Genomic DNA, 24822 nt, shown 5'->3' with positions numbered 1-24822 from the left:
CCGGGTTTTGATTGGCTACCCTGTCACTCAACCACCTAGCATTGTTTTTCGACTCATACAGACCGATCTCGCCGGCAGTGAACTACAACAGCGAAAGGTGACAACGACCAGGGAAAGGTGCTGGCAGACGCTGTGGTTTGAAGCTTTGAACACTCCTGCCATTACCATACACTTCGAAGACAGGAGGATATCAGGATTTTTTGGAGGGTAGCCTTGCCTCGTTGAGCTGGGCCTCCCTCATCCCACCATGCATCTTATAAGTGAGTCTTTTTTTTCTGTCCCTCATATCAAGCAATACTCTAAGAAAGCAACTTTCTAATATGAGCAGAGGTTCCATGCTCATCGGCCAACATTGGTATGTCTAAGAAATCTTCCCCTTTTCCCCCCTTCCAACACCCCAGGACGGCTAGTCCTGTTGTCTATTGCTTCCGTCCCTGACCCGTCTATCCCATCTAGGCCCGGGCTTCGATGTCATCGGCCTCGCCTTGTCAATGTACCTCGAACTTCGCGTCAGTGTCGACGAAACCTCGCCGGCCGATGCTTCCAACAATCCACTGAACTGCACAGTGACCTACACCGGCGTGGGAGCGGAGGACATTGACCTCAACCCGGCCAACAACCTCCTGACCCGGACGGCCTTGTACGTTCTCCGGTGCCACAACCAACGTGCCTTTCCTCCACAGACGCACGTCCACATACACAACCCAATCCCACTCGGCCGGGGTCTGGGATCGTCCGGTGCCGCCGTCGTGGCCGGCGTCCTGCTTGGGAACGTCGTCGGCAAGCTCAACCTGTCTCAACCCCGCCTCCTCGACTTCTGCCTCATGGTCGAGCGTCACCCGGACAATGTCGCCGCCGCCCTGTATGGTGGCTTCGTCGGCACGTACCTCAACGAGCTGGACCCGGACGATATGGCGCGCAAGGAGGTCCCCTTGTCGGAAGTCCTCCCTCAGCCGGCAGGCGGCGTCGACACGGGTCTCACGCCACCCATCCCGCCCGAGAACATCGGCCACTATCGTCGATTTGACTGGGCCAAGGAAATCAAAGCTCTAGCCATCATCCCGGATTTCGAGGTGAGCACGGCAAAGGCAAGAGAAGTGTTGCCCAAGTCGTATACGAGGCAGGACATGGTGAGTTTCCTATACTTTATCTCTCTCTCCCCCCCCCCCCACGCACAGACATACACATGCACATACACATACACAACACGCTCCCTCGTCTTGCCCTTTCCCTTTACATGTCCTTGAAGAACCAAACGCGTTATTGTTCTTTGATAAAAAAACATCAAAAAAATTTGTGTGAATCACAAAGCTAATCGACAACCAAAAGATCTTCAACCTCCAGAGACTGGCACTTTTGACCACGGTGCTTTCCGACTCGCCGCCGAACCCCGACCTCATCTACAGTGCGATGCAGGACAAGATCCACCAGCCGTACCGCAAGACCTTGATCCCGGCCTTGCCCGCCATTCTCTCGTCCATGTCGCCCACTTCACACAAGGGTCTGCTGGGCATATGCCTGTCGGGAGCGGGCCCCACCATCCTGGCCCTCGCCACGGAGAATTTCGATGCCATCGCGGGTGTCATTGTGCAACATTTCAAAGACGAGGGCATCACCTGCGAGTGGAAGGTCCTTGAGCCTGCCGAGGACGGTGCCACGATAAGGGAAGTCCCCGGTGACGTCCCAGGCTATCGAACAAGCCTCAAGACAGTATGAACCTAGTAATCTACACTCCATATGTTGGATGACGGCGACACTGTACATGCATAGGGAACGAGGGGGCTAGGATATACCAAGGGCGCACAACGTTTTACAAATTTAGGTGTGCATTGTTTGAAACATTAACGGCTAGCATTGCAGTCTAGACACTATTGGAATGGTGCTACCTCATTGAAGGTGTGACTTTGCTCTTAATACATGTCTCAATGTATCCCGCATCCTCCATTCTGTGTATGAGACGCGCCTGACTTCCGTGCTAGTTCCACAAATACTTTTTTGTTTTGGAAACCTTCCATCAACTGATCGATCACCACAATTCTATGCTCCGCATGCCATTGGTCTCATCAAAATCTTGAATTCGTGCACTACTGTCTCGAAAAGGTTGCTGCGTGTCATCCGGAGAAACAAGCATTTCAATGTGCTTGCGAAACGTTTAGAAGCACTTGCGGTGGACGATTGAAGGACCACTCTCGTCGTACTCTTGCTTGGAGATCCACATCTGCTGGAAGGTGGAAAGAGACGCCAGGATAGAGCCACCGATCCAGACGGAGTATTTACGCTCGGGAGGTGCAATGATCTTGACCTTCATGGAGGATGGGGCAAGAGCAGTGATTTCCTTCTGCATTCGGTCGGAGATACCAGGGTACATGGTTGTACCGCCAGACTACACAAGATTAGTATGAATATAGAATCGGGCTTCAGCGAAGCACTCACCATGACGATGTTGCCGTAAAGATCTTTACGGACATCAACGTCACACTTCATGATGGAGTTGAAAGTGGTGACGTGGATACCGCCAGATTCGAGACCAAGAACGCTTGGCTGGAAGAGAGCTTCAGGAGCTCGGAATCGTTCGTTGCCAATGGTGATGACTTGACCATCAGGAAGTTCGTACGACTTCTCCAAGCTGGAGCTCTGGGAAGCGGTTTGAATTTCCTGCTCGAAATCGAGCGCAACGTAGCAAAGCTTCTCCTTGATGTCTCGGACGATTTCTCGCTCGGCGGTGGTGGAGAAAGTGTAACCTCTCTCTGCCAGAATCTTCATCAGGTAGTCGGTCAAATCACGACCAGCCATGTCGACACGAGAGATGGCGTGAGGAAGAGCGAAACCTTCGTAGATGGGGACAACGTGGGTGACACCATCACCGGAGTCGAGCACGATACCGGTGGTACGACCGGAAGCGTAGAGGGACAGAACGGCCTGAATGGAGACGTAGAAAGCAGGTGCATTGAAGGTCTCGAAGACGATCTGGGTCATCTTCTCTCGGTTGGACTTGGGGTTGATGGGGGCTTCGGTCAACAAGACCGGGTGCTCCTCTGGAGCGACACGCAGCTCGTTGTAGAAAGTGTGATGCCAGATCTTTTCCATATCATCCCAGTTTGTGACCACACCGTGTTCAATAGGATATCTGAGGGTGAGGATACCACGCTTGGATTGGGCCTCGTCACCAACGTAGGAGTCTTTTTGGCCCATACCAATCATGATACCATGGTGACGGGGTCGACCGACAATGGATGCTGTTGAGCATGTCAGGCCTGATTCTCCATGCATTCCATCAATGCGGGGCACTTACGGAAAACTGCTCGTGGCGCATCATCACCAGCAAAGCCAGCTTTGCACATACCAGAGCTGGAAACACTTTGTCAGCAATGTCTTTATGGAAATGATTTTGCCCTTCTTTTCCGATGATGCCGCAGCTGCATTTGAGGTGTTGGGAGACCACGACGGGACAGGGCGCAGATAGACGCATTGGGTGGGTAGGTAATAGGAGCTTACCCATTGTCAATGACGAGAGCTGCAACTTCTTCTGTAGGGAGAAAGATGCATCAGTACAAGTTCAGCAATGTTAAAGATTCTTTGTGCACCAAGTTGAGGCTGGGAGAAGCAAGCTTACCTTCCATTGTGATGACTTGTGTGAGGATTGAGTGACGATAAGATGAGAAGCGGTTGTTGTGCGAGGGGTTTGCGAGAACTCGAAACAACGAAGGCACAAGAACCCTCCGAAATACACGAGCAGAAGATGTTGTAGAGTGAGGTCAAGGACAAAGCTGAGAATGGAATGTCAGGAAGGTAAGATAGGATGGATTTGAACAGCAAGCGGTAGGAGGAGAGGGAGGCGGTGGCCAGTGAGTGGGCAGGCGCCAAGACCCAAGCTGATCTGACCGCTGTTGGTGAGTGACCGAAGCTCGATTGCTGCTGCGCCGACAGGAACACCACTTGCACCTAGTCGGTATTAGTCGTACTTCAGCTATACGGCACAGTACCGTCGGGATGCGAAAGGCGGCTTATCTGGAACTAGCTTGATATCCAGTAACCGGAATACGCAGTGCTACTCCCCTGCATCCTACATACATATATACTTTTGCAGCTGCGAAGCTGGGATCAATGTATCGGCCGACACGAGTACGAGTTGGCTCTCACACTGACTGCCTGCCACCTAAAACAACCGTGCGAAGTCCTGTAGCAGAGAAGTCACAGGCAATCATGTTTTAGAAACCAGTGATAGGCTGTTATCATAGGAGTCGTTTCTGTTCTCCACGATGGTGGCGGCATGGGCCACGCAATGCTCATTCCGTTACAGGTTTCTCAAGAATCTCCGTACTGACCACGTATTCCATATCCCAGGCAGCTATGATTCTCTGGTGCTGAGCCTGACTAAGAGGGGGTACGCTCTCAAGATATTCGTGCTATTGTACAGTACAGTACTCGGAGCCTTGCGGCTGAAATGATTACGAGACACAGATACAAGATCTCATCATATTCTGTCTATTTTTGGCCCCCGCCATCCTTTGATCTCCCTGCGGCCTTGAAGATCCCTTCAATGATGGATATATTTCTTATCCACACCGTTTATCTGAGGGAAAAGGGGCAGTGAGTCCAGAACGCGGAAGACGGAGTACAATTGTTGGGCCGACAAGCCCACATAGTCGTTGAGCCGGCGTCAGAGCGTGTTCGATTAGGCTTGAAATAATGTTGATGCCTCTTTGAATTTGTGCGGTGGGAAATACGGCCTCCCAGCCACGAAGGCGGGGTATGCGTAATACACAGGCCACAGCCCACTTTCAGCCACCGACAATTCTCGTCTCGCATCCCGTAATCGCACCAAGCCATCCATCAGCGCTGGGATGACATTGTCGCGTCTGCAGGGCTAGGATGTTCTTGTACGGACTAACTTACTACGACTGTAATCTTGAATGCACAGTTGATGTTACGGTGGTCTTTATACGCATTACATACCGACCACGTACTGTACAGTACTCGAAGAGAGGGAGCCTAAAAGCGGCGTAAATAAGAATCAATATGGGCCTGGCGTCTATTATCTAAGCACCCTTATGATTCGCCCAAGCAATGACTTCATCTCAGAGACTTCGAGATGATTCTCGCGACACCCATACAAATTGAAAGAAATTGTGAAAATCGTAGTAAATACAACAATCGTTTGATTGTCGAACACAAACACTTCGCAAGCGATAAACTACCTTAATACCTTCTACATACAATAGATTTCCTGTTTATTCGTACAGAACACAGACGAAAGCCCCCCAAAAACCAACAGAAGAAATGGATCCAGGCTTAAACTCCCTTCTGGCATGGAGTATCGAGAACTCCGAAGCAGGTCGTGCCACGACCGACCAACCGACCAGAGAACCCAAGGGCTTATCAGCTGATGCTCTCCGCGCACTCATGGGCGGGCCCAGCGACGCCGACCTGATGAAAGAGGCCATGTCCATCATCGTGTCGACTGACCCGGAAGTGTCGCACGACGCCAAAATGACGGCCTTTGACAATTTCGAGCAGTTGGTCGAGGGCATCGACAACGCCAACAACATGGAGCCGTTGGGCCTCTGGACGCCTCTGCTGTCCCAACTGGACAGCCAAGTGGCGGATTCGCGGCGCATGGCTGCCTGGTGCCTGGGGACGGCGGTGCAGAACAATGTGAAAGCACAAGAACGCCTCCTCGCTCTGAACGGCATCGACAAACTGTGTCAACTGGCGCTAGACGACTCCGACAAGGCGGTCCGACGGAAAGCCGTCTACGCTCTCAGTTCGGGCGTGAGAAACTATCAACCCGCGATGAACGAGGCTGTCAAGCGGCTACCCAAGGAATTTGTCGGGCCGGATCACGTCTCGGCAGCGGACATGGATGTCATTGATGCCATCATGGGTAAATTGAGAGAGAGGGATTGAATGGCAAAAGAAAAGGGAAAAACAACCAGGTGCAGATGAGGAAGTTGCTGGATGAACAGGCATTGGCCCAATGTGGCCAATTAGTCTAGAAAGGCATAGGAATAACCTCCCCATGCAAATCGCCACCATGGGACAGAGGTTGACGGCACGTGCTATGAAAAAGCACTGCTTCTCCCTCGGCACGACGCCTCTGCCGGACACACAAATGTGTAAAAGCCCGAGCGCATACGGCATGGAAGAGTCTAACCGGCCTGTGTGGAAGAGACTCGCACGTACGCTGGAGGATCCCTCTTGAAGAAGTCCTTCGAATCACTTCGAAGTAGTTACGAGGAGATGAAGACTAGAATAATAACACCGTACGGCTAGCTAGAGGTCTGGCCTTGAATTTGGAATTAGATCGCACCGATGCCAGAAAAATGCACACTTGATAAGAATATTATTGGATTTTTCGTTGTCCTGGAAATCAAACTAAACGCTAATGCTTGTACTCTGTTCAGACAAAAAAAGTGCGCCGTTCCGTGCCTCAAGACTTGTCTGGACCACGTCTGTCGTCCTTGTAGTAATATTTCAAAATCTAGCAGTTCATTTTCTTTCCTTCCATGCTCACTGCCCACCTACAGCTGCAAATTATAGGTATAATCGTCCTCCATGTTCTGGCTGACCCACAACACCACACTGCTGAGCATGACCATGCCGTTCGCCACGACGTTCGCCACACCCATGTAGACCGTCGTGAGGGCGTAATCGTTGAACAGGTATTTCAGCACCATGACCGTGACACTGCCCGCCAGGCCGCCGGCCATCAGGGCGAACCCGAGGAACAGCACCGTGCGCGCCTTCCAGGCGACCCCGTTCCCACTATACGAGAAGCTGTCGGCGCTGAGGCGTGACTTCTCGATGCTATTGATGACCAGCATCCCCAACGCCGAGCAGATGAAGGGGATCCAGTCGACAAAGTTGATGTGGACGTGCGATCCGTTGAGGGGGGATTTGGAGTAGACGCTCGCATCGATGAAGAAGAAGAATCCCAGGGAGAACTAGGAGTCCACGTCAGCTTTTCGAGATGTCCAACACACACACATAGACGACATGAAAGAAGGAGAAATGCGCCAGGCGCAAAAGGTTTCTAGGAGAAAAAGCGTACAAGTGCGCCGGCGAGGTAGACACCTGCGGTCCGGGTGTTGGCGCTGTTCAGCCAGGCTGGCTTGGGAACGTTGAAACGGAAAAGACGGCTCGAGGAGGACATTTTCGTATATTGTAGATGTTATAAACAGGGAATCAAGAGGTCGGATGCGAGTCGCCGATGCGATGAAGAATGTTGTATGTAGTCGAATGTCGAACGTACTTTGGGAAATGTCTGGTGAGGAAGGTGAAGCTTTGGCTGATGCAAGGCCCAGCCTGGGCATGAAACGTGGCTGGGGCCATTTACGTCGGTCTTGCTGAGGGCTGCGTATCCGGGTGCGCAAACGGCATATGTACTGTACCGTATTGTATGCATGGAGGGTATCAAACACACCTACAACCACAAGCTCAAGAAACGTGCTCGAACCCTGGTATTCATATTCTGTGACTCTCATCGAAGACCCTTCGTTCATTGATTCGAATATCCAAGTGCGAGCAACCTAAGAGGCCTAGGCAAACGGTTTGGGCAACATATTAATCACGTGATTCGAGAATGCCAAGCACCCAATACTCAACTGTCAGATCACGCCCGGCCCGACCAGAACCAAGTATTATACAAAATGATGAGTAGACTCCAAAAAACCACATCCAAGGTTGCTAGACAATGCAAAAAAAAAGACGAAAAAAAGAAAGTGAGAGGAGTGGGACTTGAACCCACGCGGGAAATCCCACTGCGGATTTAAGTTTCAACGAAGAATGACCTAAACACAGCGCCTTAACCACTCGGCCATCCTCCCCAGTGGAAGAGGTTTTCCATGAGACGATTTCTGTGGGCAGAAATTTGCATAAAAATTGGGCTATCTGATATACAATCCAAATACTCCTCAATTTTCGACGGACTCTAGAAGGCTCCGACCTGCTCTTGGCGGGCTCCCTCTGCGCCCCTCCTGGGCCCCGATCTAGGCACGCATTCAAGGGATGCTGCAGATCGGGGGCATGTCAAGAAAGCACCTTGTACAAACCATCAAAGAGACTTCCTACTTGTATGCCCCCCCAATGGTCTATGTTCTATAGGCATCTTGGGTGAAATTAGTGGATGTTCTTACAGTTAGGATTATGGTTCTGGATTAGAATCTCGTGGAGAAGGGGTGTCAATAGTGCTACTCCTTAATGGCATTGTGCTTTTCTCTCCATGACTCCTTGTTACTGTTACATGTAGGTTTATAATGATCATCACATCATCTTTATAGCAAATTCCAAACACTTTCTCGACCTAATATGCAGCGCTGCACACACGAACATTAGAAGGAGTTGTACTCGTTTATACTACTGTCAAAGTACTCCGTAAATTTTGACCAAAAAATGCATGCTTGCTGAGAGACAAAAGATTTCGATCACGAGTCTAAAACCCGATGCGTGTGTAAATGCGCTAAGACAGGGTACAGTAGTGAGGTTTTTCTATGTCGCGCGTTTTTTTCGGGCGATCAATTTCCCCTGGGTCTCCGCTTCCCCCCATATTGTGTTTCCCAATTTGTTCCTCAGAACGGGCACCATGCCGCGCTCGTATGCAAAAAGGGCGCTGTTCTGCATGATAATAGGAGAAAAGAAGATTTTATTTTCGTATTCAGTGCTCCAATTTTTGAAGTGTCCGTCATGTCGCAACTTTGCGACGGGAGAGAAGCGGTGAAGGGAGTGAAAGTCTCATCAAAGGATAGTCATGTGGCCATGTGGCTAAAGTGACCATTTTCTTTTTTCATGGCGGGTTGTGGAGATGCTGCCAATCTGTTACTTTGGAGTCATTGGTGATGCGGACGTTGCCGTATTGCCATCCATCAACGTCTGGATCCCTCGTTTGACTCAAACGGCAAGCCCCGAACGTTTGACTCAATCCACCGGCTTGTGGTGATCCCCAAGGTCTCTCTGTGTTATGAGACAGTTGTGAGTGGAAGTGTGGAGGGACGGATGGCTGGTTTTTCGTACTCCCTGGAAGTCGAAGAAGACTTTGGTATGGGTGTCTTGCGCTGTCGTAGAGCACTCTGGCAAAGGAGAGACTTTCGGTGCCGATATGGGAATTAGGTTTTTCGTTTCTCATAATTTCAGCACCGGTGTGGTGGGCATAGTCGTAGGCTCGTAGTTGGTTTTCATGCAGTTCATCTCGCGCAAATCATCTTTTTCCCGTGGGTAAGAGAAGTCGCGACAACCTCTTGCGAGGCTTCTCGTCAGGGCTGCCGCTGTTGGACGAACTTGCGCTTCGTGAGCTTGTTTCTGATGAGGTACGGCCGCGGTAAGACATGTTGGTGGCTGCAATAATATCTTCCAGGCGCACGTCGTCCTGGGGTGAAGACGTCTGATATCCTTCGTCGAGGATCTCAGTGAATTTGGAAGACATGGTGTGTGGATAGTGGGCGAAGTATAGTAGGGGGTATATATGTATGTATGCAAAAAGCCCACCGAAGAATGTCGTGTTATATAGATGGGAACGAATGCTGAGAATCGCGAAGAAGGTCGACAAAAGACAAAGAAAGATACAATGCAGTATGCAGACACAAATGGGCAATAGACAAGACTTAAATTCGAGGGAGGCAGATTTCCAATCCGGCCGTCTTCGTGTTCGGCACACGATCACGGCCGCGCCTTTGCACAGAGCCCTCGGCGTGGCATCCAGACCCTTGGCTCAATTGCGCATTGGGCCCCAATGAAGTGTTCCAGTGGCTTTTCACGCCGTCCCATGACGGTCACTCCATCGACCTTCCCCAGGCTGGAATGGTAAACCTAGAAATCTTAGCCCTCGTGAGCCTGGGTCCTGGGCCAGCGCAGTGGAAACTCGCGGGAACTAATTTCAGGGTTCCCCCTGTCGTGTGGCGCACATCTTTTCGTCCAAGCCCCCGACTCAGGTAGCAGGCAGGCATAAGCAAGAGCCATCAAGCAATACTGTGGCAAGACCTGACTACTATTGCAGAGGCGAAAGCCACGTTGGCATGAGGACGATCAGCATTCACCACAGAAAGGATGGGTGACAAGGGAGTCAGATTGTCAAGGGTTGGTCGGACTGTGGACGCGCCCCCTGCTCCGTACTCGTGCCTCCCACGATGACGAGCCACATTCTCAGAGTCATCCATCTCTAGCGGCCTAGTGAGCCCTTCCCATGTATATAGTTCCCCCCTAGCTATACAGCATGTATATCCTTCGATGTGTTGTTTGTCGCTAATAAATCGCTACGACTACAGCCCCGAGGTAGGTGCGCTTCGGCATTTTTCGTAGTGGTTGAAAAGTGCAGGCAGGGATGGCTAATGCATAGAGGGGCAAAAATTCGGAAGCGAAGCTCTGTGCACCTAATTCCGTACTTGGACTGGGAGCACGTAGTGTACTATCCCAAGCACATAAAAATAGTCTCTCTGCGACCGAAGAACTGAGTCCTGGTGTTTGAATGACGTCGATAGACTAATAGCAACTACAGAGCAAGGAACACAGAAGCATACTCAGCATGACACGTTCGTTTGTCAATTCATGGTTGCATTACGTGGCTCGATGATTGAACAGCCTTTTGAGGCAGCCATTGATGGCAATGGTTTTCCACACAGCACCTCTTCTCCAGACACACCTAATCACATTGTGCTTGTGTGAGCGCTATTCATGCCCGCTCTTTGCTCAATCGCTCATAGGTTCTGCCTAGTGACGAAACCAACTTCCTCGCGGAGAGCCATCCGAGCTTCCGGCCATGGCCTCCACTCATGCAAAGAAAGCGTACCTAGACAGGCTTTCATAATCCTTCCTGTGACCTAATGCATGCTGTCGTATCGCAAGATATCAAGTCTTCAAGTCATAAATGCGCTAAACAAAGCTCAAATCTCGGGCCGGCATGCCGAAGTCGCAGGAAGCTGCCCAGCGGGCTTGACGGTAGATCTCTCGTTGCTGACCTCCTTCCTGGCAGGATGTTGATCGGTCAGGATCAATGTGTCTTGATCCAGATCATCAGCTGAGAGGTAGGTCGGATATTCGTGGCGACGCATTCGAATAGCAATTAACTGTTGGGTTTGACGAGTCCTCTTGACTAGCCCTCCATCTTTGTGTCGGCTTCACCATTCATTTCCACACCCTTGGCTGCTGATATCCAGAGCACATTGTTACATCTGTCGGCATCATATTAGCACATCAACCCATCCAGCTTATATACTTGCTCGCATACCTGATCAGGACCTCACCAAGCGTGCCAGTGTGTTTACGGTCAATGTATTCTTCCGTGTTTGACAATTGAATGTTCATGTAGGAGTCGACGCTGACCAGGCGGCCTTTATATTCTGTCTGCCCCCATTTCAATCGAATTATAACCTCGTCATTGATCCTATAAAAACCAACGCGCGTCAGCTTCGAAGCATGAATTTTCTCCTGTCCAGCGATCGCGCCAATTGGGTACTAAGACAGTAATGACCGCGCAAGAGGTCGAACGTACAGGTTTTGCAGAAGAGGTCGTGGGTTTAGCGGAGTGAACTGTATGAGCATTAGGATCGAATCGGCGACAGGTCGGACTGTAACTCACGTTCATGGTCACTGGCTGTGATTCTGGTACGATCTCGTGCGAAAGGCCAGAGTGACTGTTCGCAAAATCGATCTGTGCTGTAGGGACTCGTTGATATGCACCTGGTCGCGTATCGTTCTAGCTTGCACTCAGAAAATTGTCGAAGCCGCCGCACTGCTTGGCATCACCACATCACAAGGTCACGTGCGCAGCCTTGTAGATTCGGGCTCTTAATCCGTTACTTGATTTGACGACTCCTCTATGGCCACTATCCAAAATTAACAAAATGATACTTATAAAGCTGCGGTCGCTTCATTTCAGAAGCACGCGCGATATGAAATTCGACGGCCGCATTGCTCACTAGTTTATGGGAGAGCCTCCTCAACACTGAACGACGAGCTCCCAGGAGCGTCTGGGAAGAAGGTGTCTTATTATGCAAACATCCATGATCTTCCTAGCTCCAATACCACTCTTTTAAATGGTTCAGGTGACAGTACTCAATAAAAGCCATGGTACCACTCGGACAATATCGGATCGTCAAGCTCGCCGCACCTCCCATTTGATATCCTTGATGCTCACCTCCTCTCCTGCCTTCTCATCGTAGTCGAACCATTCGCCATCAGAGAGATCTATTCCAGTGAACTTAGTACCCGAGTCTATGCCCGTGGCTTCCCATTCGCCCTTGTGGTCGATCAGTGATTGCAAGCCAGGGTGGGTCATGTTGGCCACTCACGTCTGCTTTGAATTCCGTGAACTCCAAGCCTCGGCAGTCAATCTCAATAATGTTCTTTGCTTTGGCCGGAGAATTCTGTTCATAAGATGCTGGAGCTGTCTTTATAGTAGCACTGGATTCTCGCTGCATGGATGGGTCAGCTGTCTGGTGCTCTGAACAGTAACATAGTGTCCGACCTTGCAATTCTTGCATTTCCATACGAAATTTGCTTCACCTCGGCTCCCGGACTGTTCATTCATCTCCTGTGACCACCTTATTAGAGGAGAGCCGCATACAAGTCAAAGTTTGTATTGGCTCGAATGGAAGCCATGAGAACCAAGCAATGATGGCGAATTGGGATTGGCGAAGGGGTTCGACTTTGCCTGTAGAGCACCTACATGACGATTAATGCCGACCCAGTTGGCATGCACTTCACGACATGATGTACATTGAACTTTGAAGGTATAATAGTATGGAGAATCCGGTGTATCGAGGGGCTTGAGGTCGGTAACACTGGACAGCATTAGTGATAATCAAGACCATCCTACAGACGTCGATACCCTTCCAACTCAGCCGTCAGAGCCAGTGCTAACATTCTCAGAGTCTGAAATTGTAGGTCGCCGTGTCTACTTGATGTTGTGTCCTTGCCAGAGTCGATACACTCGTCTTGTACTGATATCAACGTTGTTGGAGCGAATTACCGCCATGTCATGCAAGGGCTTGGCGCCGATTTCTTCACTTAGTAGAGCCCTTTCTTTCACTTCGATCACCCTATTTGATGGTCAACGGCATAATTGATAATTTAAAAAAATCGGATTCTTTGGTGCCAGTGAAACATTTTGTACATGCACTCTGTTGCTGCCATGCTTGCCGCAGTGAGTGCAGTGTTCGACTATCTCGTGCGGCCTTGATCGCAAAATTCCACAACTAATTCCCTCTCCCTGCCAACAACCCAACCCCTTTATGTAGGTATGGCTCCAAACAAGAAGAAGAAGAAGGCTGTTGCGAACTCTGCAAGAGGATTTGCCACCACCTCTGTCCCTTCAAAAGCAAAACCAACCGATGCGCCTAATGAAAATATTTCTGAGCCCAGCACTGGTGCTGGCCCTCAAGGTGCCCAGGCTCTGCAGAATGGTGACGATTCCGCTATGGGTCCTCTTCCTGAAACGTCTGAAAGAATCGAGGACATGACTCCAGAGCAACTGGAAGCCCATCTAGAGAATTCGGAGCTTGAAGCCTTGGTCGAAAAACACTCAACTCGATGCCTTCTCGACGCCAGTAGGCAGTCGACACGGCTCGAGACGGAACGACGACAACTACGTTCGCAAGCCCTCAAATTGTCAACCCACCCATGGCTTTCTCAAGAGACCATCGACGAGCTATTCGCGATGAACACGCCTTGGACAGCTACAACTAATGGGATGGATCATGCTCCTCTTCCTTCCAACAACGAAGAGAAGACATTACTCGATCTTTGGACGCTTGAGAGGGTTCTGCAAGCTTTGAAGCTCCCTCGAGTATCAGAAGCCGTGACGCATATTGCTGGCCTTGCATTGTCTGGTCAAGTGAGCACATCATCAGATTCGCTCACAGGCCTACCAGAGGCTCTTCAATGGTACGCAACGGCCGAAGATGCCGCGGATCTGTCGGGCTACGAACATATTCCAGAGCTCCGTCCTGGACTCAGTGGTTCTAACACACCTGTTCTAATTGATTCTGGTGAGTTTTACCTTAACTGGGTTCGAGCACGAACATCTTGGATCTAAGTGTCATACTCTGGAAGTCTGGGTCTTTCATCCATGCAAGCTTCAGACCCCGCAGCAAATGCCCTTACTGCTACGATAGTGTCTCCCACTCAAAAGATTCCACAAAGAAATATGTGACTGATTAGTATTAGAACCAACAACTGCAAGCGAGAGTCGACAAAGTCGAGCCAGCACACCAGCTCAGCTATCAGAATCTGAAGACGATCATTCGTCCAGTTTGTCATCCGGAAGTGACGAAGATGACGACCCTGCAAAGCTGACAGAGAAATATGTTCGGACCAAACGATTAATATGGGACTTGGAGAATCCGCTTCAACCTGCGAAGTCGAGCTCCTCATCACGGCAGCAAAAGCGTATAGCCAAGCTGAAGGGTAAAATTCAGGCACTAGGTCGAGATCCTCTTCTAGATGAGTATGAGGCTGAGTCCTCTTGGAGGGCTATCATGGCCGAACTTCAAGAAGAGCGACGAGAAATTCTACGAGAGGAATCACTACGACGGCGTGATTTTGAGCAAGGCAAACCCTCACAAAGAGATAAAAGCTTGCTGAGACCCACGACTGAACCTGCTGGTGTCGAAGTAAACGTCGATGGAGACGATGACTTGTTGGGAGGTATGTTCGGTGGAGATTCTGAGGATACAACACCTGATCAAGTCATGAAACAAGAAGGGGATATCAAACTCGTCGATTTTGGTAAATGGAGTGGCGTGTCTCCCAAAAAATTACTTGACGATACTTGCAAAGGTTTTGATGCAAAATGCCGCATTCATACACGTATCCTGCAAAGCGCATCACATTCAGCAAGGCACAGTTTGGAGATTTCTTGGTCAATAGAGCTTTCGCCAGACGAAGATGCTATTTCAGCCCTGCCATCGATGATCACAACGAAGATAACATCAAGAAGCTGGACTCTTGTGATGGATACTGTTGCTGCAGCCAGTACAATCCAGTCAGAGGCATATGTCTGCTCGCTGGGCATGTTCGTGGTCTCGTCACTAGGCTCGAAGGAACAGAAGGCCATCGCAAGGCTTCCGACCGTATGGCGAGAGCTTGTCAGAGACCTGGCTGACGAAAAGCAAAGACTAGTGAACGACCAGCACAAGGAAACACTCCGCCGACTACGAAGTATTATTCAAGCTGTTCAAGAAAACCGACAACAGCAGGAGAGCGACACGGTGACAACTCAAAAAAAGCAAGCGACCTTACCAACAGATCGTCGTCGACCACGTCCTGCACTTGGCAGACTAGACCCAGGTCAGATCTCCAAGGACTGGCTATCACGGATGTCTCGGCCTGCTTTCCAGCAAATGTTCGAAGTCCGTCAATCACTGCCAGTCCACCAGTACAAGGACGACATTTTGTCTTGCATTGCCAACAACCCGGTCACTGTGATTTGTGCTGAGACAGGCGCAGGCAAGTCTTCTGGCATTCCAGTATTGATTCTTGAACAACAATTCGGCAGCGGTCAAGACTGCCGCATTCTGGTCACTCAACCACGCCGTATATCGGCTGTGACGTTGGCAAGACGAGTATCACAAGAACTGGGAGAAACCCGCAATGAGATCGGCACGACAAGATCGCTCGTGGGATACGCAATACGTTTGGAAAGCAAGACAAGCAGCAGCACTCGCATCACATACGCGACCACAGGTGTCTTGCTGCGGATGTTAGAAGAATCGCCCAATCTCGACGAGTTGGACTACCTTATCCTTGACGAGGTCCACGAGCGGACGATGGACCTAGACCTGCTGTTCATTGCACTCCAGAAACTTCAGAGACGCCGGGAAACTCTGAAGATCATCCTCATGTCGGCCACAGTGGACGCACGAAAGTTCTCCGACTACTTTGGAGGCGCGCCTGTTCTGGATCTCCCTGGTCGGACGTTCCCCGTTGAGGTGGGCTTTCTCGAGGACGCCGTTGAAGCCACCCTCGGCCTCGCCGGGGCCAAAGACCAATCGGTGGCCTTGGAGGAAGAAGACATCGACTTTGAAGACTACGGCAACGGAAAAGGTCGCCCTGTCCTTATGGAGCCTGAAAAATACAGCGGCAAGACCCAAGCTGTGATTTCACAAATGGACGAGTATCGCATCGACTACAACCTCATCGCAAAGGTATCCGCGTCGATCGCGACGAAACGACAATACGCCAAATACAGTAGCGCCATTCTCATCTTCATGCCTGGCATAGGCGAGATGCGCCGTCTTCACAACCTCCTCATGTCGATGGACACGTTCAGTCATGGCTGGGTGGTGCATCTCCTGCATTCCACGTTTTCTACCGAAGACCTAGAAAGGGCATTTGAACGACCGCCACCGGGGCACAGAAAGATTGTAATAGCCACGAATATCGCCGAGACTGGTATCACGATCCCCGATGTCACGGCTGTGATCGATACGTGTAAAGAGAAGGTCATGCGGTTCGACGAGCGACGTCAGCTTTCCAGACTCACTGAAGGTTTCATCTCGCGCTCCTCGGCGCGCCAACGAAGAGGTCGTGCTGCTCGAGTGCAGGAAGGCTTGTGCTTCCACCTCGTCACAAAGCATCGGCACGACACTCTCATGCTCGAGCAGCAGGTTCCCGAAATGCTCAGGTTGAGCTTGCAGGACCCGATGCTGAGGATCAAAGTGTGGAACCTGGGATCTATAGAAGAAACCCTCAACGCTGCAATCGACCCTCCCACCAGGAAGAATGTGCTGAGGGCGATCGAGAAGCTCAAAGACGCCGGCGCACTAACGAAGACCGAGGCTCTGACACCACTTGGACAGCAAATCGCACGATTACCGTTGGAAGTTTCGCTTGCTAAACTGGCAATCTTTGGCGTCATCTTCAGATGCCTGGTACGTTCGAACCATGTCCCTGATTTTCCTCACTCTTGCGAACTGAAAAAAGCTGGCTAACCCTTTTATAGGATCCGATTCTGTCCATCGTGTCCCTGTTGACCTCGAAATCACCATTTCTGGCTTCTTCAGCAGCCACTTCTCACCCTGACGCCCGTCACACATTCAGTCGGTCAGACTCCGACCTTTTATCTTCCTTCAACGCGTACGAAGCGTGGCGAAGGGCCAAAGCAGCCCACTCCGCCCAAGAGTTCTGCCGAAAGAACCACATCAGCGACCAAACAATGTCGCAGATCGAGGAACAAAAGATCCAACTCCTCGTCTATCTCGTCGACGCGGGTCTCGCATTTCTGGACTCTGAGGAGAAGGCCGCACTCAACCGCGCGAGATCCGGCCCGGGTCGTCGCGGTGGTTCCTCAGCCGCCAACAACTTCTACACCTTGCCCGAGAGGTACAACCAGAGACTCGGCGATCGAGCGCTCAACGGCATCACCGCCATGGCACTGTATCCCCGAATCCTCACGCGCGAAGGCAGAGGCTGGCGCAACGTATACACGAACCAGCAGGTCTCACTCACGTCCCGCTCCATCAACCACAACAACAACCCCAAGGCGCCTCGGTGGCTGTCATTCTTCGAGGCCATGCAGAACCGCAGCGGCAGCTTGAACGTCTTTGAAACATCCGCTATCCCGGAGTCAACGTTGGTCACGCTCCTCGGTGAAGCCGAGTTCAAGTTCTACGCCGGCGTGATGGTCTTGGATTCTGGCAAGGTCAAGATCTCGGTCAAACATTGGAGACAATTGATGGCCATCAAGATACTACGGGAGCGTCTGCTTCACGTGTTGGATACTGCGTACACGAAGCCAGGACAAGCCTTGGAACCTGCCGACCAGCAGTGGGTTGATATGTGGTTGAACATAGAGGCGTCTCAAGAGTAGAATATTTGGGGACCAATAGCTATAGCCATATCCTCCGACATAGTTAGATTCATGCCTCTGAATGATGAAGTGCGTGAACCCCTATTCGATCACCTGGTCATGCTCTAGACACGCCTATGTCCTTTTCTATAAATGTCCAAAAGTGACCTTGATCTTCGCAACACACCAACTTACTAGTTACTTGTTTCCGGCCGTAATGGTTTTTTCACCAGCTCTGCCTCATCTCAACAAATACCCACCGTCAACCGGAAACGGCACGCCCGTGACCCATGCAGCATCGTCACTCGCCAGAAACACCGCGACCTTGGCCACATCCTCGACCCTTCCCAATTTCTCACCAAAAGGATGTTTTCCCGTGATCTCCTCCAACACGTCGACTTGGCCCTGTAGGTTCTGGGTCATGCTGGTCTCCAAGAACCCCGGACACAGAGCGTTACAATGGATGAGATCCTTGGCGTAGTCCAAGGCGACCTGCTTGGTCAACATGACGGCGGCTCCCTTGCTCGCACAATAGCTCGGGGTGCCGTAGTACGGCACCAAGCCCTGGACGCTGGCGGTGTTGATGATCCACCCCCTCGCGGCGTACAGTTGGTTCTGGCCCTCGAGCATCTGCTTCAGGGCGTACTTGCAACCCAGAAACATGCCCTTGGTGTTGATCGCCAACGTCTTGTCAAAATCCTCCTCGCTCGTCTCGTGGCAGCGCAGAGGGCGCACGTGGGTCGACTCCACGCTCACCCCGGCGTTGTTGACCATGATGTCCACTCTCTTGTAGCGCTGGATGCACGCCCGCACCGCCAGCTCGACGTCCTGCGCCCGCGTCACATCGGCCTTGTGGTACGTCGCCTCGCCCCCTCGCTGGCGGATGAGCTCGTGCGTACCGGGCTGCCCGGACACGCGGACGTGGAAGTCGTCGGCCCGCTGCGTCGTCTGGTTTATGGCGTTCCGCGGGCTCGGGTAGAGGTCTATGCAGAACACCGACGCCCCCTGGGCCGCGAAGGCGAGGCAGATCGCTTGCCCCAAACCGGAGCTGCTGCCCGTGACGATGGCGATGCGGTCTTTGAGCCGTCCAGACTGTGCTGCTGACATGCTGCAGCCAATCAAGGGAGTTCGGTCGTGAGGACTGGAAACGAATATAGTGTTGTACTTACCGTCCGGTTCGAGTAGGACGAAGAAGAGGAGGAGGTCATCTAGAAGCCTATGATATCACATCGCACATCAATGGACAACGTATCATTCTCCTCTAGCTCCGAAATTAATTGGCCCCATGGAGCCCGATTCCTCTATTCGGACACCGCAGTGTTCCAAGCAGGAGGCTGAGGACCGTTGTTGTGTGGTGATGATAGGCTGTGATCACTGTTCAGGTGTCCATTGTTATTATTTGGTCTCGTTTCGGAGTCACGCAGGAAAGTGCCCCGTAGCCGCAGCCTTGTCCGTCGGATTAACAAATTGCCGAAGAGCCTCAGGAAACCGCAAGGCTATAGTATCCTAGAATTGTTGGAGACATTACTCATTTGCTCTACGATGCATAATACAGGCACGAGGAAGTGTTTCAGAATTGATGTGATGCGACTTGAGGAATAGAATATCTAGGCAGTTCTATTCATTGTGCAAGCTTTCATCTGACCACTGGGCGGAAACAGGTGGTAGTGAAGTAAAAGAACATCCTCCAATTACGGACCCTTCACAGAACAAAACTTCATTGACTGACGCCCTGCTTCATCTGTAACTATGTAGCTCATGGCAGGAATCATTAGCGCAGAAGAAAATTGCCACGCGGGCTCTACTGTATTAGCAATTGGCATGATGCCAACGAAGTGAATGTTCGACATTGCTCCCTATCTCGTTCAAGGTATGCCGCCGAAAATGATATCATGGAGTCGGCATATTCTCCTACGGGAACGGCGTGGCCTGGCTGTCGACGCCGTGACACTTTGAGTAGATTCCTCATAAGCAGCAGTATCCTGACAAAGTCGATGAGTCCTTTGGTCTCGTTACGCGGCATAGGTATGTCTCCGCCTGCAGCAGAAGCCAATCTGCCACGTTTGGAACCGGGCAGCTCTGGCGTCGGCCTTCGGCATAGATTGGCAGTGTCGACACGGCAATGAAAAGTAGTGTCGTCAAGCAGCGATAGATCTTGACACATTATGTAGCTGCCCAATGTAGAGGTGAACTACCAGACCATCAACCTGAACGCTGAAACGGTCCAAGACCAGGAGTGGGGTTCAGGAGTGGAGTTCCGGAGCGAGAATATAAAGGCTTGGATGCATTGCACTGACATCTGCTACCGATGCAGTCAAGCATGCTAGTAGTCTACTCTTCATCTTCATTCTCTCGCTCTTCGAAGCGCAAGAATGAGGCGTCATCGGCTTGCGGTCCCTCAACCGACTGCCAAGCGCCCTTCACGACATCAAGGACATTGTCGGAAAATGCAATGTCTTGGCTATCGGGCGGAAAGATCATAACTGAAGACGAGGGTCTTAGCAAAGAAGGTGCCTGGTCTGAAGTGGTGGCCAATCCGGAAAGCACATACGACAGGGTCCACAAGAGGGTTCCTGACGCGTCTTCTGTGTCGAGCAACGACTGAATAGCTGATTCGAGTCGGCGTTTTGAGAAAGTCTCATCCCCTTCAACGCGCACTGATGCGTAAACTATGCCTGGTAAGACAAATCAGCAAACATTCATAGACCAAGGCTGAAAACGTATTGCAATGAGAGTTCCACTTCAGGTTGTCAGAGGATAAATATCAGCAAAGCATAAAATGCTCAGGCAATGTAGATAAGTATTCGATTGTTGGATCATCATGTGGAAGGGGCAAACGGAGATGACTGATTAACTCACATTGGCCTGGTGGACATTCTCCTGTATCTTCAGAGTGAATCTGAAGATAGACCGGGCTCTTTTCGGAGCCTACCCCTAGTTGGTCACCATCATCTACCAGTACAATGGCAGCAGCAGGAAGCGGTCCGTTGTCCGAGGTTTGCGGGAAAAGGTTTCGAAAAGAGTTGTTGACAATATTGATCGACCTGAAGGTCTTCTCAGTCGGCTCGGTTGATTGTGTGCTCCTTGCAAAGGACGGAAGGGTTTCGCATGATCCAGCAACAAATCGAGCCTTGATTTTCGTTGAGTTCGAAAGAGTGCCTTCTAACAAAACATCGCCAGAAGTGTCGGGTTCCCCGACGGCCAGTGAGGTTAAGTCGTGTCCCAAGAGATACACGCCGCCACCGACAGCTCCAGCTCTACAGGCCACTTGTGAAATTTCCGAATTCCCGCCATATTTTGCGATGACGGCACCGAAGCCAGGGCCGAAATAGCCCATCGATCTCATGTGCTTTCTGATCCTTGACACAGCAAGGTTGAAAGGTATGTGGCTCGCAGGTACCGGCGAAAGGGCGAGAGCCAGCAACGGGGCTTGCAGAGTTGCCGGGACTTTGAACTTGGTATTTAGTGCAGATTGAAGAGTCAAATTCTTGTCATCTTCAGACATGATGTTGGATTCGCCCTCTTCCTCCTGTAGCACAAAGCGTAAGAATTTCATCAAGCCGCGTTTATCCTTCATGGACAGAGACTCGTCATTGAAGACATCCTCTCGCGTACTTGGGATCTTGTGCAGAGACCCAGCTCGATGCACCCACCATGATCCCACGGCAAGGAATTCCAACTGCGTATGTATCCGTGAAGAAACTAGGGATGGGAGTATCTTGGACTGGGCGTAGACAATCTGGGGATTCAGGCTCAGGGTATATGACCGAGAAGATTTCAGAGCTGATGACTCTGCGCTTTCAGAGATTGGTCTTGAGATGGAGGCATTATTAAAGACACTGTTTGGAACTGTGCAAAATCAGCCCAGCTGCAGATGCTTGGGCCGGCAAAATCGAGCATTTACACTTGTCCAGATCTTCCATCCACGTTTCCGCCTCTTGAAGGCTCAGAGAGGCATCACGACCTCCGTAATATGTATGGCGATCGACATGAAGGACTTTCTTGCCGGAGCGAGAGAGCGACCTATCAACGCACACTTTGTCAGTCAGTCAAGGTCTGGGCGCGAGAAATAACGAGGATGTCCAACTTACAATGCTAGAAGAGACTGAGGGATACTGGTCCCTGCAATGACCACATCCCAAATCTCATCGCTCAAGGACTCCATGCTGACAGTAGCGACAAGACAAGAATGGAGAGGCGCAGGAAGGAAGATTACCAAAATTAAAAGAACGAGTTGCTTTCTGACCCGCCAAAATGATTTCCAAAGGACGATCGAGAAGGGAAACTTTGCCGGGCGTGGCCTTTTGACAACTACAACACCACCTGTTGACCCAACTCGATATTAAATCAACAACTACAATGTCAATCAGACCCTCACGCGCTTGATACGGTGAGATCAGTACCGAGGCCTGGCGGACCAAGTGTGATTGTCATTTTCTATTCAGCTGCTGCACAAACAAACCCGGTTATTACTGCCTACCAGTAAGTATTCACTTTCCGCTAAAACATGAGATGTCCTGGACTCTTCCTCAACACTATATATACCTATGAAAACATCATAATTATGTAGCATGACTATATATATATATATATCACATTGATTTTGAATCACAAATGAGGATTAGCCGGCCATTTTAGCTCTCACAGACTCCAGGAATATCTGTCAAGCCTTCATCAGAATGGCAGAGCCATCGAGCGTAGTTCTTCAGAGTAGGAGGCCACTCTTCTCATTACCGGTCGAGCTCTACGACCAAATCATTACGGATCTCAACTATCAAGACATCCTTTCCTTCCGCTTGACCTGCCGCTTCGCCACTGGTGTCATCTCTTTTACGAGACTCAAGGCACTACACCAATTCACAAAGAACAAACTTTTGGAAGATGAGAAAACGGATCTTGAGGCGCGAGAGGTCCGCTTTGCAATCATGGAGCAATGGGCACTTGCCTTTCCTTACGCGGGTCGAAACTGGAACTCCCAGGATACCACGGCAAACATTCACACGAACAGAGTTATGAGAGCCTCACATCTGAATTGCTTTGCGTGTCTCCAGAAGTTGCCCCGAGACTCTTTCACACGCACGCAAACCATGGGCAAGAGAAGCCTTGGCCACAAAGATTGCGGACGCCGGTTTTGCAAAGCTTGTGGCGTGAAGAAGGGCATCTGGAAAAAAGGCACCACCATCAAAGATGACAAGCATACGTGGATCGTCTGCAAAGCGTGCAGCTCCCTCAAGGAAGCCGATCCCAAACACAAGCGTGAAGGCGTGTGTTCAGCAGAATGTCTTGCCGTGGTTACCAGTGCGACTCCGGATCGGACTTCCACATTCTCAGAACCTGCTCAATACCACCCGGTACTACTTACCACCGTGTCGGACGCCTTCTGCAACACTGTATCGACAACCCGTGCAACTAGATGTTTACGGTGTTGGTCGATCAATCATACCGAGAAAGTTGCAGATGGCGAGCTGGGACTACACCTTTGCAAGTACTGTGAGAGTATTGTGCACCACGGTGTCTAGGAATCCAAAAGGCCACAGGAATGACTACTAGCGGCTTTCCCATCCCTAAATCTCAAGGGGGCAAATGAATGGCGTTGGTATTCTCCATCACGACAGACTGTGTGCCATGCAAGCAACATGCATAGGTCGGGCGCAATATCTAAGTTGCGGTGAACGTGTGTTACACTTACCTGCCTCCTTGCTAATCAAGGATTGCATCTCACGTTGAGAAGGAGGATGAGATTGAACATGACAAGACAAGTGTAATCGACAGCCGACTGAATGCAATTGGAGTCACGAACAATGGTCGAAAATCAAACAATTCTCTGTTGCCCCTGAGGGGTCAAATCTTCTATCTACTCTTCTGCCTCACCTGCCTCGAGGGCCTCTTGAGCCTCAAGAGCCTGCTGCCTATCATTTTGCATGAAATGATAGGGCCGCGTGGTCAAATCCTCGATTGTCGAGGGAGGGAGGGGGCATTGAGGCAGCGGACGCCTCTGACGGTCATCTGTGACGATGACATTGTCTTCGATCTCTCGGATCGCTTGCATGGTCTCTTGGATCTAAAAGACACAGGGGATTCCATGAGCATGTGATGATATCGGGCAGCAGGAAAAGAGCCACGCGCGCACAGAGGACGCAGGACATTTCCTTTTTGGGGAGAAGGAGAAGGAAAAATGACTTACCCAATGCTTATACTCGTACCACTCCGGGTTGAGCATCATGTAACACCGCTCACAAAAGCTGGAAACCTTGACCCGGAAGCTGACATCCTCCTCGACCCTATCGATCTCCTTGCACTCGGTACACTTGATGACCAGAGAGTACCAGTCGGCCTCGCCGAGAGAAAGGTATCTACCGGGCGTGTTTTCTGCAAGGCACTTGCCGCAGATGAGTGAGTCGAAGAATTGTGCGTGTGTCTGAGCGACTGGCGGAGGCTGCGGGAAATTGGTGAGGAAGGAGGAGCGCAAAGTGGCCATGCCAAAGGTCTGCTTGTGACGAATGTGTCCGCACTGGGCGCAAGGGAAGCGGTAGTGACTTGGGAGGGCGAACCAGCGGGCGACGATCGGGGAATATCCTGCGGAGGTTGCATAGTTCACGACCCGCATCGCAACTTGCGCCTGCCGTTGGCTTTCGATGGGATTGCGCAGAATGGCATAGTCGAATTCGAAAACGTTGCCAATCTCTGTCCAAGCTTGGGAAAGTTCACGCTTGAGTCGTCGCTTTGTCTCGGCCATCGTGCTGTCACAGAGGGTTCGGCAGGTGGCTCGCAAGTTGCCTAGATCATTGTAGTCCAGATAGGTGCAAAGTTGCTGTTTGATCTCGATCGGAAGACCAGTGAGGGAGGGGGCATCTCTTGTTCCTGCGCTGCTGTGGGTGCTACTGCTGCTCTCGGCAAGCACCGCGTCAACACCTTCGTCTCTCGTCGTCGCCGTCGCCCCGATGTTCGCTTCTTCTTCTTCTTCTTCTTCTTCTTCTTCTTCTTCTTCTTCTTCTTCTTCTTCTTCTTCTTCTTCTTCTTCTTCTTCTTCTTCTTCTTCTTCTTCT

General features: G+C 50.9%; 10 protein-coding genes and 1 non-coding gene across 13 annotated transcripts; 3 read left to right on the top strand and 8 right to left on the bottom strand.

Annotated features, from left to right (window-relative positions):
* Positions 1 to 62: 62 nt before the first annotated feature.
* On the top strand, positions 63 to 2433 carry PV06_00053. Of its 2 annotated transcripts, XM_016400515.1 has the most exons (5): positions 63 to 260; positions 329 to 355; positions 457 to 1130; positions 1330 to 1927; positions 1980 to 2433. In XM_016400515.1, the coding sequence occupies exons 1-4, from the start codon at positions 248 to 250 to the stop codon at positions 1714 to 1716; spliced, it is 1101 nt and encodes a 366-aa protein (XP_016267568.1). In that variant the 5' UTR covers positions 63 to 247; the 3' UTR covers positions 1717 to 1927; positions 1980 to 2433. The 2 variants fall into 2 exon arrangements, with proteins under 2 accessions (XP_016267568.1, XP_016267567.1); XM_016400514.1 differs by having other exon boundaries at positions 1330 to 2433.
* PV06_00052 (actin, gamma) lies at positions 1818 to 4003 on the bottom strand. Its single transcript, XM_016400513.1, has 5 exons — positions 3614 to 4003; positions 3496 to 3526; positions 3293 to 3348; positions 2434 to 3236; positions 1818 to 2383 (listed from the first exon to the last, which is right to left on the bottom strand). Exons 1-5 carry the CDS (start codon positions 3618 to 3620, stop codon positions 2153 to 2155), a joined length of 1128 nt encoding a protein of 375 aa, XP_016267566.1. The 5' UTR covers positions 3621 to 4003; the 3' UTR covers positions 1818 to 2152.
* A 1089-nt stretch (positions 4004 to 5092) lies between these two features.
* Positions 5093 to 6411, top strand: PV06_00051 (uncharacterized protein). Its single transcript, XM_016400512.1, has one exon. It carries the CDS (start codon positions 5281 to 5283, stop codon positions 5905 to 5907), a length of 627 nt encoding a protein of 208 aa, XP_016267565.1. The 5' UTR covers positions 5093 to 5280; the 3' UTR covers positions 5908 to 6411.
* PV06_00050 (uncharacterized protein) lies at positions 6325 to 7315 on the bottom strand. The gene is made up of 2 exons (XM_016400511.1): positions 7052 to 7315; positions 6325 to 6944 (listed from the first exon to the last, which is right to left on the bottom strand). The coding sequence occupies exons 1-2, from the start codon at positions 7151 to 7153 to the stop codon at positions 6522 to 6524; spliced, it is 525 nt and encodes a 174-aa protein (XP_016267564.1). The 5' UTR covers positions 7154 to 7315; the 3' UTR covers positions 6325 to 6521.
* Positions 7316 to 7722: 407 nt separating this feature from the next.
* Positions 7723 to 7826, bottom strand: PV06_00049. Its single transcript has one exon. It is a non-coding gene; the product is annotated as a tRNA-Leu (tRNA).
* A 1367-nt stretch (positions 7827 to 9193) lies between these two features.
* PV06_00048 (uncharacterized protein) lies at positions 9194 to 9418 on the bottom strand (the record flags this gene model as incomplete). The annotated part of the gene is made up of 1 exon (XM_016400510.1): positions 9194 to 9418. One exon carries the CDS (start codon positions 9416 to 9418, stop codon positions 9194 to 9196), a length of 225 nt encoding a protein of 74 aa, XP_016267563.1.
* A 1057-nt stretch (positions 9419 to 10475) lies between these two features.
* Positions 10476 to 12407, bottom strand: PV06_00047 (uncharacterized protein; the record flags this gene model as incomplete). Its single annotated transcript, XM_016400509.1, has 6 exons — positions 10476 to 11159; positions 11216 to 11371; positions 11480 to 11517; positions 11567 to 11683; positions 12125 to 12226; positions 12279 to 12407. 6 exons carry the CDS (start codon positions 12405 to 12407, stop codon positions 11081 to 11083), a joined length of 621 nt encoding a protein of 206 aa, XP_016267562.1. The 3' UTR covers positions 10476 to 11080.
* Positions 12408 to 13038: 631 nt separating this feature from the next.
* On the top strand, positions 13039 to 17867 carry PV06_00046 (uncharacterized protein). Its single transcript, XM_016400508.1, has 3 exons — positions 13039 to 13976; positions 14155 to 16859; positions 16931 to 17867. Exons 1-3 carry the CDS (start codon positions 13229 to 13231, stop codon positions 17795 to 17797), a joined length of 4320 nt encoding a protein of 1439 aa, XP_016267561.1. The 5' UTR covers positions 13039 to 13228; the 3' UTR covers positions 17798 to 17867.
* PV06_00045 (uncharacterized protein) lies at positions 17794 to 19128 on the bottom strand. Its single transcript, XM_016400507.1, has one exon. It carries the CDS (start codon positions 18881 to 18883, stop codon positions 18017 to 18019), a length of 867 nt encoding a protein of 288 aa, XP_016267560.1. The 5' UTR covers positions 18884 to 19128; the 3' UTR covers positions 17794 to 18016.
* Positions 19129 to 19379: 251 nt separating this feature from the next.
* On the bottom strand, positions 19380 to 21971 carry PV06_00044. Of its 2 annotated transcripts, none has more exons than XM_016400506.1 (4): positions 21868 to 21971; positions 21681 to 21812; positions 20636 to 21625; positions 19380 to 20451 (listed from the first exon to the last, which is right to left on the bottom strand). In XM_016400506.1, exons 2-4 carry the CDS (start codon positions 21697 to 21699, stop codon positions 20108 to 20110), a joined length of 1353 nt encoding a protein of 450 aa, XP_016267559.1. In that variant the 5' UTR covers positions 21700 to 21812; positions 21868 to 21971; the 3' UTR covers positions 19380 to 20107. The 2 variants fall into 2 exon arrangements, with proteins under 2 accessions (XP_016267559.1, XP_016267558.1); XM_016400505.1 differs by having other exon boundaries at positions 21681 to 21799.
* A 1659-nt stretch (positions 21972 to 23630) lies between these two features.
* Positions 23631 to 24604, bottom strand: PV06_00043 (uncharacterized protein; the record flags this gene model as incomplete). The annotated part of the gene is made up of 2 exons (XM_016400504.1): positions 23961 to 24604; positions 23631 to 23837 (listed from the first exon to the last, which is right to left on the bottom strand). The coding sequence occupies exons 1-2, from the start codon at positions 24510 to 24512 to the stop codon at positions 23631 to 23633; spliced, it is 759 nt and encodes a 252-aa protein (XP_016267557.1). The 5' UTR covers positions 24513 to 24604.
* Between the last annotated feature and the right edge of the window lie 218 nt (positions 24605 to 24822).

Source organism: Exophiala oligosperma, assembly GCF_000835515.1.
Source record: "Exophiala oligosperma strain CBS 72588 unplaced genomic scaffold supercont1.1, whole genome shotgun sequence".
Lineage (NCBI taxonomy): Eukaryota > Fungi > Ascomycota > Eurotiomycetes > Chaetothyriales > Herpotrichiellaceae > Exophiala > Exophiala oligosperma.
This window is presented reverse-complemented; position numbering and strand designations above follow the sequence as displayed.